A 13,550-nucleotide genomic window follows, 5' to 3' on the forward strand; every position below is an offset into this window, starting at 1 on the left:
AGCAACAGAGTATGCATTTTGGATTCATTGCTGCATGTGGAGATTTCATAGACGTAAAACAGTGTGCCAGGAAGTGTCAGTGACAGTACCTATTTTGTTCAGAGACTTTGTGGAGTAGAGGGATGACTAATCTCAAAACTGTTAGCTGTAGGGGCGGCTGGGTGGCACAGTCTGACTTCAGCTCAGGTCATGATCTCGTGGTTCTAGGGTTCAAGCCCGCATTGGGCTCCCCGCTGTCCAGGCTCCGGGCTTTCTGGGCTCCCTGCTTTCGTGCCCTCCATCCTGTCCACTGTCAGCACAGAGCCTGCTTCAGATCCTCTGTTCCCCTCTCTGCCCTCCCCTGCTTGTGCTCGCTCTCTTTCTCTCTCTCTCTCAAAAAGAATAAACATTCTAAAAAACCTATTAGTTCTAAGTATCAATAAAAAGAGAGAGAAATAAAGAGAAAAATCTTAAAAATTTAACTATTTTTGTCTTAAAAAAAAAAAGAAAACCCCACAAATCTTACCGTTTTACATTGCCCCCTTCTCCCTCTCTTCCTTCCTCCATCCCAAACTGGAAGTATATAGCACAGTAGCTAAAAACAGAGATGGGAGCCAGACTGGCTGGGTTCAAATCCTGACTCCACAGTTTCCTGCTCTTTGATCTGGGGCAAAGCTCCCGGTGCCTTGGCTCCCACATCTGATGCTGCCAATGTCACTACATAGGACGACAGGGTCCTGCCACACAGGACTGTAGTTTGCCAACTCCTCACTTACACACTATCCCTGCCTCACTCGGGACTCATTTAGTTCATATTATTAATGGTGCTCACTAATTTTTTTTTTTGTTAGAACCTTTGCGATTACAGCATCAGAATTTCATTCTTTTGAGCCTTCTTGACCTATTTCCTTTTAAAATGGAGGTTCAAGGATTCTATTTATGTTTTCACTAACATTTTAAAAGCTGCTTTCCCTAAGTCTGCAGTATTTTCTGATCCTGCCCATCACCCTTTCCTTCCTCACTTTCTTTATGGACTCTTTCAGTGATCCTATAAAGGATCCTGAAGACCACCACTCTGGCTGGCTCTCTATGCCTTCTTTCCCCAGGACTGTTTCAGAACTGGCTACAGAAAGCCTGACAACTTGTGCGGGGAACACGAAACCAAGTGTCTTAAGCCCAGAGCCTTTTGCTGCTACCTCTACCTGTATTTAAAAAATTTTTTAAGTTTATTTATTTATTTTGAGAGAGAGAGAACCACTGGGGGAGGGGCAGAGAGAGAATGGGACAGAAGATCTGAAGCAGGCTCTGAGCTGTCAGCGCGGAGCCTGATGCAGGGCTAGAACCCACAAACCATGAGATCATGACCGGAGCCAAAGTCAGACGCTTAACCGACTGAGCTACCCAGGTGCCCTCACCACCCGCCGGCATGCCTGTATTTTAAAAATAACTAGTAAAGTGTACCATAGATATTCTTTAAACCTTGTCATCATCATCTCTGGCAGGAAAACTAACTTGCCCTGTAATGTAAATAAATGAAGAGCCAGAGGACAACTATTGCATGGTTCCATAGGAAACCTTCCCCAGTGTTTACATTTCCCTCTCCTTGTATCACATTGTTTTATAATTGCCTTTCAAATAGTCTGTATAACCCACTTGACGGTAAGAGCTGTGACTGACCTGCCCAACGTTATGGCCTCAGCACCTAGCATGGTATCAGGCTTACTGTAAGTGTTTAGTAATATTTGCGAAATGGGTGGGGTGATGGATGGGTGCGTAAAACACACCACGATTTTCTGAAGCTGCCCTACAAATTGCCATGGCAAAGTACGTGTTTATTTACCTATTCATGGATGTTCACAGCGAAAAGGTGTTAAAATCCACGTGGTTATTCTCCTTCCCCAAATCCTGCCATCTTCTGCTTCGCCAGTAGTGTTAACACATAACACATTACATATCCAGCCTGGCCTCCCAAACCTTAGTAGTCCAACATAGATCGTTCACCTCTACCTCTTGCCACACATTTGTCCAAGACCTGTGATTTGCACGTTATAAATGTAGAATCATGATTGAAAGGAAAATTAACCTATTTTAATACGAGCTTGAAGGTTTAGTTAGCAAAGAAAAAGCTAACAGGCTAGTTATACATCCTTTGTATGTTAGAAGATAAAAACGGCCATAGCACTTTCTGTGGTGGCTGCGATATTATGCATGTACATTCACGCCCTACGTGTATGTCACTGGAACCGGCTGGCTTTATACCTGTCTTCTGAACAATGTTATCTTAGCTGATATAAGCCCTCAAGTGTCTGAAGATAGGAGGGCCAGGCTAGATGATCTCTGTATTTTCTTTTCTACTATGCTGTGTTCTATTTTCACCTTGAGAGGTGGCATCATTATCTTAAATTTAGAAAGACGCTTGTGATAGTTTATTCTACATTGTAGTTTTTATATACTTCAACATTTTTTTTTTTTTTTTGGTTAAGAACATTACTGAAGAATCGAAACATATTGTCAATGAAAGTTTCAGCCTAGGCATTATTCCTTTTTCTAGCATATTAAATTTTAACGCAGTTGATCACTGAAGTTATTATTCTATTCGAATCCATTGTCACGGAGCACCACGTCTTATATGCGTGTGAAATGTTGAAAGGACACTGCATGTGTTCTCTGACTATGTAGAGGAAAAGTTACAGCGCTATAGCAGGTCTCTCGGTGTGACTTCTGTAAACCAGTCTACCTATAAAGCAGCAAGAGATTTTCAGCTGTATATATTTGAAAAAACAAAAGAATATAATTGTTTTTACTGCATCTTCTAGACGCATAGAAAACACATTCTTGAAAGAAGTGAGTCTTGAGCTGAATGTAAAGGAAGAGAGGACTTCAGTGAATTAATAAGAGTGGGAATTGTATGTATTTCTAACTAGGTCCGGAGACCCAGATAGACATGGGATTTGTGGAGGACACTGAAGAATTGTCCCGAGAGAAGGGAAAGGCCTTGTTGAGTAGTGGGGGCAGTTGGATAGGGAGAGAGGGGCCAAGTCCTCACGAGCCTTTTAAATTCAAGCCAATGAGTTTGAATTAACTACAGTAAACAATAGAGCATTCGTGCATGTTTTTAAGGAGTGATGGAATAAAGGCTCTATTTTAAGAAAGTGTTCAGATGCTTAGTTCTCAAAGCATAGTGGTAACTCATGAAACAACATGAGTTGTCTCATACCACAAGGAGACAATATATAAAGGAGCTGAGCTTTTGTCTGCCACCATTTAAATGTTAATTTCTGTATAAGCACGTGCAAATTCTTCTTGATAGATCCCATATGAAAATATTGTGGCTGCGTGGGAAATGTATGTGTGTGTGTGTGTGTGTGTGTGTGTGAGAGAGAGAGAGAGAGAGAGAGAGAGAGAGAGAGAGAACAGGTTGTTTTTTTTGGTTTGTTTTGGGTTTGTTTTGTTTTGTTTTGTTTTGTTTGACATTTCTCGAAGCTGTTCATTTCTGCTGGGGTTGGTCCTTATTCTCGAATGCTGTCTTATTTATATAGGTTGCTGCTCCTGCTCCATGGGAAATGGTGGATTATGCTGCCCATCCGCCGAGCCGGTAGCAAACACAAGCACCAGTGGGCTTGTGACTCCTTCGTCTGAGAAAAGTAAGTGCCTCCAGGCTGTGAGGATGCGCTTAAGGAACAGAAGATTCCTCTCCTTAGAAAGCTGGACTGATTATGCATTCTCAAATAAGATGGGGAAGAGTGCTAATAGGATAATAGTTGTGCATAGATAGAATATTCATGAAAAAAATAAAGTTCTTATAGTAACTGGTAGAATTATACACACATTTTCCAATAAATGTAACCCATGTGATAACTCCAAGAAGTTTGCCCCAAGTGCCATTTTTTTTCTCAGATGTTTTTCATATTTTAGCAGCTGAGACTCCCCCTCAACTCATTTCCTCCAGGGCCAGTGCTTAATTACATTTTAAATCTGTATACTTTAAATATACCCTTTCTCATAAAATAAGAAAAATCTTTAAAAGTAATAAGCCTTGACATATAGACTAAGAGACTGAATTACATTTGTGGTCTGAATTTCAAGGTTTTGTTTGTGCCCAAATTGGAATATGACATTATATTAGTAGAAGGCGTACAGCATAATAATTCAATATTTGTATACATCACAAAGTCATCACCACAATAAGTCTAGTTACCATCGCTCATCATTGACCCCCTTCACTCTTTTCACCCTCCCCTAACCCCCTTCACTTGGATAACCACAAGTCTGTGTTTGACCCTGTCCTAGCTCTTGGTGGTCTCTAGAACCTTTGTGATTGTCTAAGTAGCCTGATTTATCCTTGAGAGTCCCAGTTGTTGAGGGTGTGGTAGGTCCCGTCAGCATTCCAAAGGGAGTGATCTCGGTCACCGCCTAGATTCAGGCTGATTGGAAGCCAGACCCTCAGGCAGCAATTTTTCAAGTATGCAAATGTATACAGTTCTGTGAGACCACAGTCATAGACCCTGCTGATCTCTAGACCAGGAGATCTGAAGGTATCCTCTGGGCAGCAGGTGCCAAGAATCAGAGCTTGAGACCAGTGTAAAAGATCCTGTCTAGGAGACACTAGCAAGCTGTGGTGAGGCCAAGTAGGGGGCGGGGGTGGGTGCAGATGGTGTCTCCTTGCCTACATCCTCTGAGAGTGCCTTTAGGTGTGTGGCCAACCTGAATCCTACCCCTCAGGTTGAAGTTCCGGGGTAAATAAATGAGTCTTTGCCACGTGCAGACTGGGGGTGTGTTTCAGTCTACTGTCTGTGTGTTGTGCAGGATATGGTGTCCTGTCCAGAACTGTCTTCCCAATTGTTATAGACCCATAGAGCCCAGGAGTACAGCCCCCTCTGGCCACCAGAGCCAGGCAAACGAGAGTGGCCTCTCTGTGGGCTGAGTTCATCCGTCAGCCTTTAGCAAGGCTGCAGGAGAGTGTTGGGTGTGGGGCATGCCTGTGCCAGGAAGGAGCATTGCAGGGGGGGGACACGCTTGCAATTTTAGTGATGCTGAAGAAGAGCATTCTGGGAGAGACATGCCTTGGTTTTAGCCATACATGCCTGCCCTAGAAAGAGAGGGAGAGTGCCAAAACTGGCACTCTCCAACAGCACTCTCCCCCTCAAGGAAAATTCCAGCGAATCTTTAACAATTGAATCTCCTTCACATATAATCCAGTCATCTCTCAAACCAGTGCTGGTTCCCCAGACGGGTGAGTCCCTGCTGAGCTCCCCATAGTCCTTGGGTCCCCTGGCAATACGCCCCATTGGTTTCCAGAACGAGACTTTGTTGGAGCCTCATCTGTCTGGTGTAGGTCCCCAGGGTCAGGGTACCTGATATGGAGCACAGACCCCTCACTCCTCAGGGAGAAGCTCTGAGCCCGTGAGAGCCTTCCCTATTGTGGGTTGCTGCACCCTGGGGTGAGGGTTTTGGTAAGACTATAGCTCTGCCTTTCCCACCTGGCTCCATGGGGCCATTTTCCCCTCATTGCAGAGGAAGCTGCTCAGCTAGTTTTCAGCTCTTTTCAGGTGGGAGTTATCGCATAGATGGTGGTAGATTTGGTGTGTCTGTGGGAGATGAGTTCAGGGTCTTCCCGTGCCACCGCCTTTGGCCATCCCCATGCATACACAATGGAATTCAAATTATTTAAAACAACCAAGCACACTTATATGAAATTGCAACGCACTGTCAACTAATTATGCTCATTTATAATCAAGTTAGAAAGGGAAACCCCCCAAAGCCCTCTCTTCATGATGAAGCATATGTCAACTGTATTGTTGCCAAAGGCATTTCATTTCTATATAAAAGCTGTGAGGGTTATAAATAAACATGTGTGCAAATCACCTAGCACAGCACGTGGGGCACATAGTAAACGCTCAGCAAACAGCGGTCGCAGTGGTAGCAGTTGCTATTAGTCCAGCAGGGTTTATGTTTGGCTGCCAGCTGCTGGCTAGGAATGGATTTTAAATCGTGGAACTCCCGTTTCTCCAGAAAGAAGTGAAAATATATCAGATGTTGGGCCTTCGCTGGCTTTCTGATAGGAAACCCCATTGGGCATTCAGTTAAACTGTCTTTCAGTTTTGGGGTGCCAATTTTGTAAACTAATGTTTCTTTACATCATAATTCCCAAGGCTTTCCTTCTTTTTTTTCCTCCCTACACAATATACCTAATAATAAAGTCCATAGACAAATTCAACATGTAATTTAATTTGACATTTCTTTTGTCTCTGAAAATTGTTTTGCTTTGCTTATCTGCCATGTTCTTCGTTAATAAGGCTGATTCCTGAAAAACTCTTTTATAGGAGCTTCTTACATTTTCTGATCCTCTTTTGCAAAACTTACATAGAAGGAAAGCCATCATCTATGGACGTTGTCTACTCATCCAATTTAGTATCATTCCTAAGCCTGAAACAAAAAAAGGGGAAAAGAAATCAGACCATGGACAAGTGAGAATTCTGAGTCTGATAGTATAGTTAGTTCCTCATCCCCAAAACACCGGTACAGCACAAAGGCAAAATCAATATTATGATGTGGAAAAGGGGCAAATGGAAGATAGTAAAATTCATTTTTATCCATTTTTGTCATATCGGTACACGGTATTTTGAGACCAGATTTATTATGTATACCGGTAGAATTTTTCTATACCAAGATATACACGAATAATTCTTATTAAAATAGGACCACACCACAGCAATGGTTTGGCAGCCTGCTTTCTTTTTACTTAGCACAGCACACTTCTGCATGCCAGAGCTGTGATGTTAGACCGTGTTTAAGGACGCCATGTGTCTTTTTCTAAAAAGTGGCTGTGGGAAATACAAATTTTTATTGTTACCTTGAGGGTTGAGAGCTATAATATTGTGTTTTTCATCTTTCGCTGTTTAAAATCAGACTGTGTGTTAGGCTAGACATCCATTTGGTAAAAAGAAAATGTTTCCCCCGGCTTTTGAGACCATGTACATGGTGGAGCTGAGGCAGGAGAACAGAGGTTTCTTGGGAAAGGCCCTTCCCCTCTACTCTAGGCCACACAAGGGTCGTTCGTATCTGTGATTTGGACTTTGTTCTGTATGTGAACAGAACAGTGTATAACAGCTTTTATTTGCTTTCTTAAGGGTCTTTTCTAAGGCAGATTTTAAACTCTTTAATGAAAGGCAAAGGGAAATAATTAAGTTTGTGTTACAGTTAGCCAAAACAGGATATTCGTGACCAATATGCAGATTTGCTATAGATGAAACACAAGTTATTAATTTAGTCTTAAAAAAAAGAAATTAAGATACATAGAGGGTTATAATATATAGCTAATGGCGGTAACAACAGCTAACGGCATGCATGGGGGAGGTGCATAGTGTTGCTAAGGAAAAAGAAAGCAGGCTGCCAAATTGTCTGTGTAGTATGATCCTACGTCGATGAAAATTTTTTGTGTATATCTTGGTGTAGAAAAATTCTATAAGTATATACAGTAAGCCTGGTCTGTCTGTATGTATGTATATATTAACACCGTTGAATAGTGTAGACGGGAACTATGGCATACTACTTGTAGTTTTCAGATAAAAACACTTGACAAGTACAACTCTCCTGAAACCACAAGAAGGAGCCTTCCTCAGATTTCATCTAAAATAATACACTGATTCTGAGCTGAATGTGCATATGTGCTGGTTTGCTTCGAAAGTCGTTATGAATTTGAAATGCATTCAAATAAAAAGCTCTGATTACAAATTGTTGTACTTACTGTCTTATAGATGAGCATTGTGTGAGTCGCTGTAACTCCCAGAGCTGCATGTTAGTCCAGGAAGAGGAGCAGTATCTACAGAGTGGAGACCAGCAACTGGCTCGACATGTGTTGCTGTGTTTACTTCTCATTATTGGCCTGTTTGCTGTAAATGTTTCTTCTGATTTTGTTTTGGGGCCATTTCTTTAAATGTTTGGCAAAGATTTTATTCAGGCATCTGGGAGAAACTTAGTTCCTGCTTCGGGGCGTGGCAGCGAGGCCAATCTGAATCCCCATCTTGAGCAGTTTGGTGGGGAAAGGGGCAAGAAGGATTCACAGCACCCTGTCACCTAAATGGCCCAACAGCCTATGTTGCTTAGAGTCATTTCCTCATTCTATGCTCTGAACCTAGAATTTGGTAAAAACGGGTATCTCCACGCTGTGTGCAGGGCCACTCAGTGACTAAATGCCTACGTGGCCTCCCAGAAGATAAACTTTTAGAAAGAATTTTTAATTACGAAAAGAGCATAACCACTTCATGCCATAGATATTTGCACAATCACTGCCTTCTCTTTTTTCATACATTTTTCGTGGTTCTAAATTGTACCTAGAGATTTATACTCTGCTTTGTCACTTGTGTCAGTCATTTTCTTTTTGCTACGTAGTTGTTCGTAACTGTTACTTTAAATGGCTCCTCAGTAAACAGTAGAGGAGATACATTATAATTTACCCAACCACCTCCTTATGGATGATTATTCCTAGTTTTTCCAAATGCTCAAATAAACATCTCCATGCAGTATTTCATTATGATAGAGTCTCAGACTTGGGAAACCTGGATCAAAGAGTATAATGATTTCTGTGCCTCTGGATGCATTCTACAAAATTGTGTTCGGAAGGAGTAGTATAGATTTGTAAAAGGACTCCCACCAGCACTGAATGTTATGAATTTTATTTTTTTTAATGTTTATTTATTTGAGACACAGAGAGAGAGAGAGAGAGAGAGAGGGGAAGGGGCAAAGAGAGAAGGAGACAGAGAGCTTAAACCCACGAACCGAGAGAGAGAGAGAGAGAGAGAGAGAGAGAGAGAGAGAGAGAGAGAGGAAGGGGCAAAGAGAGAAGGAGACAGAGAGCTTAAACCCACGAACCGTGAGATCATGACCTAAGCTGAAATCAACAATCGGGTCCGTACCAACTGAGCCACCCACGCGCCCCTGAATGTTATGAATTTTAAAGTTTGATAACTTTATGAGTGAAATATAGCCCTTTATTTTCTAAATGCGTTTCTTTGATTACTAAGGGATTTTAAAATCAGTTTTATGTCCTCTTGTGTGAATTATCATTTATTATATAATTCTTTAAGATGGTTCAAATGTACCTTGCCTGGGTCCTCCCTAGATGGGAGATGGACCGTATATATAACCAATGAAGAAACCTTTTTACATTGGGACGTTCATTACATCGAATGCTGTCAGCCAGCACCATTTTAACTGCTGTTTAAGAACAAAAATCAAAAAGGGGCACCGGGGTGGGTCAGCTGGTTGGGCGTCCGACTTCGGCCCAGATCACAATCTCATGGTTCATGGGTTCAAGCCCTGCATCGGGTTCCATGCTGACAGCTCAGAGCCTGGAGCCTGCTTTGGATTGTGTCTCCCTCTCTGTCTGCCACTCCTCTACTTTCCCTCTGTCTCTCTCTCTCTCTCAAAAATAAATAAACATTAAAAAAATTATTGAAAAAAAGAACAAAAATCAAACAGTAAGAAATGCTGCCAAGAACTGCTGCTTAGTGATGTGATTGTTTTCATTGTGTAGAGCTAATTTTAAAATCAGTCCTGTCTTAGGCTGGTTGGCAGTCCTGATATATTATGTAAGCTTCCGTATTATGGCGCATGTCTTCTTGCTTCGGATCTGATCAAATTAGATGCTGTTTGAGTGACATCTGTCAGGAGGAGAGGTTGAAACCTCTTGTTCAAAAGACAAAGCCTCTATATTCTCTCGGTGTTTTTCCTTTTAGTCTCCCCCCCTCCCCCCAATTATTAAGCAGATAAGTTATTGTACTGTGTTCTGGATAGAAAGAAATGATTAGCTAGCTTCATTTTAAAATACTATTTTCACCTTCCTTTACAGAATCTTTCCAGTTGTTTATGGTGGCTATTCAACCAAGAACCTGGAAGGCTATATGTTGAGCTACAGTTTTTCTGTGCTGTGTTTAACTTTGGCCAGGTATTTATGTACTGAGAACTTTGAGGGCTTTTTTGTTTTCCTGGATGGGTTGTTTGGGGGCTAGTGGTGCGGATGTTGTTGTTTTCTTTTAAATCAAAAGGGTTTAGTTGGTTCGCCAGCTGCCGGCATGCGTGACAGCTGACAGCTGCATCCGATCTCCATGTTGGTTCTCGTCATCAGAATGCACATTGAGTGTTTCAGTCACAAACACCAAATCGTTTTTTGCTTTGGTTTTAAAATGAAGAGTGATCAGTTAAGCAGGGACAAGATGTCCCAACTTCTTTTGAAACTTTGTTATGGTCTTAATAAGTCACTTTGGGAAAAAGACTTCCCTTCTCTGAGTCCCTTAGTCGAGTCACTTAAATTGATGAACATCATTTCATTTACTTGTTGATGTTTCTCGAACGATAGGTGCTTAAATCTTTGTTAGAAAATCATGTGATGGATAAATACATTTGGGCCAGGGATCGTAGTTACCATTCCTTGACAGTCTAAATGCCAACCATTATTAAGGATTTTACATTAGTCCTCTTACTTAGACATCACAGGAACACCAACCAAGTGACATTATCATTCCCGGTTTTAAAAATTAGGAACTAAAATTCCATGAATAACTAATATGATAGGTGCTGTTGTCTTTATGTCACTAATAAAATGGATATTGAAGAATAAACGACATTTTACATATTGGGAAAATATTTTTATGTGAAAATTTCAAAGTGTGATTCTGTTTTCAATCTCTTACTTTTTAATAAAGAAAGAATATTAGTCCCACAGATTAAGTATCAGGTTGAAAAAAATAACTGTTTGAAATCACTGGTTTTGCCTATTAAACCTGAAATAATTGACTACCTGAGTCAGTTAACATTTATTAGTAGACATTCCTGTACATTTTACCCTAACATTAATTTCTTGAAATATTTCCAGTTTGTTTGTGCCATGATGGTGGGGGCAAAAAGACTATGTCTAGATAGATAAGTGACCTAATCAGTTTATTACAGACTGGCTTGAGCATCCCAGGCTACATGACGCCCACCTCACTTTGTGAATCTAAGATCTGATTTTTGTACCCAGGAACTATAAAATCCTAGGTTCAGAACTCGTAGTCTCACTCAGCCTTTTGATTTCAAGAAGCCCACTCCAGGCTGTCACCCCAGGACTGGAACTGAGAAAGCTTCACAAACGAAGAAGCTAATGCCAGGAATGTTGCATTTGAGATGACGCCCCCATAGCTAATGGTCCAAGCGTTTCAAAGGAGAGAGAGAGAGAGAGGGAGAGTTATACAAACACTCCCCACCCCCTCCCATATAGGTGTTATAGTAAGGTCATTCCTTTTTGGCTGTTTATAGTTTGGGGGTGAAGCAAGGTAGATCCTTCTTGCAGTATATCGCATTGTCCACCCTACCGCGCACCAGCCTGCACTGAGATCCTTAACCCACTGTGCCTGGCAAATGGCAGTTGCCAACCTTCTGTCTCCCCAGGCAATTCCAATCGTCCTTACCTGTGGCCGCTTTCTGGTGCCAGTTTTCCTCATCACCCCCAAATCCCTCAAACCCTTTCCCTAAGCACCTAGCCAATTTCATGTCACATAAAGTTTGTTCAGTGACTTCACTGTAATCAGACACTATGTAATTCTCTACTTGCTGAAGTGTTAACGGAAATATAATAAACACTGAAGCACAACGGGAGATCACTTATTTTCTTTTTTCAAAAGGGAAAACAAAGACATGAAGCTCTTAAATGTTTTCATTTTTCTTCAGTGAGCTAGAATACAGATGTGGCAGCTCAGCCCTGGGTTAAGTCAATGATCCAACCTAACTAAGTAGGACACATGACTAAGAAGAGGCAGCCAAGTATCATACCTGCCTCCAGACACTGAACACACCTGCCTTGTGTGGTCCATTTAAAATACTGCTCTAATCACTCTAGGTTAGCTTCCCCCAGCACTAAACATATGGTGGCTTCCATAATTCCTCAGTCTTAACATTCTACTGTTGAACTCATGACCGTAACCTTTCTTCTTCCATAGGGATTTATTTCCTTTGGCATCTTTGGATTGGACAAACATTTAATCATTCTACCTTTCAAAAGAAGGTAAATTTAGTTTTGAAATAAATCTATATCTGGGGACACCTGGGTGGCTCAGCCGGGTAAACGTCCGTCCGACTTTGGCTCAGTTCATGATCTCATGGTTTGTGGGTTCGAACCCTGCGTCGGGCTCTGTGCTGACAGCTCAGAGCCTGGAGCCTGCTTTGGATTCTGTGTCTCCCTCTCTCTCTGCCCCTCTTCCGCTCATGCTCTGTCTCTTTCCCTCAAAAATAAACATTAAAAAATTTTAGAAAGAAATCTATACCTGTAAAAGTAATGACAAGGCCATTCTATTAACATACTGATATTTTTAAACCTATAGTAATTGCTAGACCACAGAAAGATTAAACCAAACATTGTGTTGATTCACACATTTGTTGTAAATAATTGCAGAGAAGGGGCACCTGGATGGCTCAGTTAGTTAAAGCCTCCAAATCTTAGTTTCAGCTCAGGTCATGATCTTACGGTTCATGGGTTTGAGCCCCGCGTCAGGCTCTACACTGCTGGTGCAGAGCCTGCTTGGGATTCTCTCTCTCTGCCCCCTACCAGCTCGCACCTGTTCTCTCCCTCTTTCTCAAGATAAAGAAAAATAAACTTTAAACAAATAAATAATTGCAGAGAAAACTTTAGAAAAACTCTTATTACTCCCACATTGTCATTTGCATTTCAACGAGAATTGATGGGTGAGAACTTTTTTTTTCATGTTTATTTATTTTTGAGAGAGAGAGAGAGAGAGAGAGAGAGAGAGAACACCAGGGGGAGGGACAGAGAGAGGGGGGCAGAAGATCCAAAGCGGGCCCTGCACTGACAGCAGAGAGCCTGATGCGGGGCTCGAACCCACAAACTGTGAGATCATGACCTGAGCTGAAGTTGACCGACTGAGCCACCCAGGTGCCCTGATGGATGAGGACTTCTATCTATGCCATTAACTACATAAAGTAAAGTGAAACGTGAAAATATATTTAGGAATGGAAGTGGTAGATTGTGCATCCCCAAAGGTCGGTATTTGACAATATAGATTCTCCTTTGACGATAGGATTTCTCTTTCTATCAAACTGACAATTTATAGAAAACTCAAGTCCCTTCTTTCTAAATTTTTTTTATTAGCTTGGTGATGAGTTTCTTTGGATTCAGATTAGTAACTTCTGTAAAAGAAATAACGAAATGGGAATTCTGCAACTCAGGAGTGGAAGGAAGGGGGAGGCACACATCTTTGTTACTCTCATTTGTTTTCAAAGTCAAAATCAGTAGAAACTAGAAGTGCTAATGGAATTTATCCTATCCACTACCTAAAAAGTGCCCAGTATGTGGTCACCGTTCTTTCTTCTACTTTTTTTTTGTCGTCATTAACATCATCACACTATTAAGACATAGTTGCTTCATTTCATGAAGGAGGAAAAGCGTAATAGGAAAGTCATTGAACTTAGTTATCAGCTCATAATGTTGATCAGTTAAAATGGTCAACACATGTATCGTCTGAGCTGGCAGAAACAGAATGATGCTGTATTCCAGAGCCCAGTATTTGTCTCTCTGGTAC

At 41.5% G+C, this 13,550-nt stretch overlaps 1 protein-coding gene across 1 annotated transcript in view; it reads left to right on the forward strand.

Moving 5' to 3' along the window:
- Positions 1–13,550, forward strand: part of GPR155 (G protein-coupled receptor 155) — a 47,450-nt gene that overhangs the window by 28,535 nt on the left and 5,365 nt on the right. Inside the window, exons 11-14 of the mRNA XM_047869450.1 lie at positions 3,519–3,623; positions 7,737–7,873; positions 9,830–9,925; positions 11,955–12,019. Coding sequence (XP_047725406.1) covers positions 3,519–3,623; positions 7,737–7,873; positions 9,830–9,925; positions 11,955–12,019 — 403 coding nt within the window. The remainder of the gene's footprint in view (positions 1–3,518; positions 3,624–7,736; positions 7,874–9,829; positions 9,926–11,954; positions 12,020–13,550) is intronic.

The sequence above is a fragment of the Prionailurus viverrinus genome, chromosome C1 (assembly GCF_022837055.1).
Source record: "Prionailurus viverrinus isolate Anna chromosome C1, UM_Priviv_1.0, whole genome shotgun sequence".
Classification (NCBI taxonomy): Eukaryota; Metazoa; Chordata; class Mammalia; order Carnivora; family Felidae; genus Prionailurus; species Prionailurus viverrinus.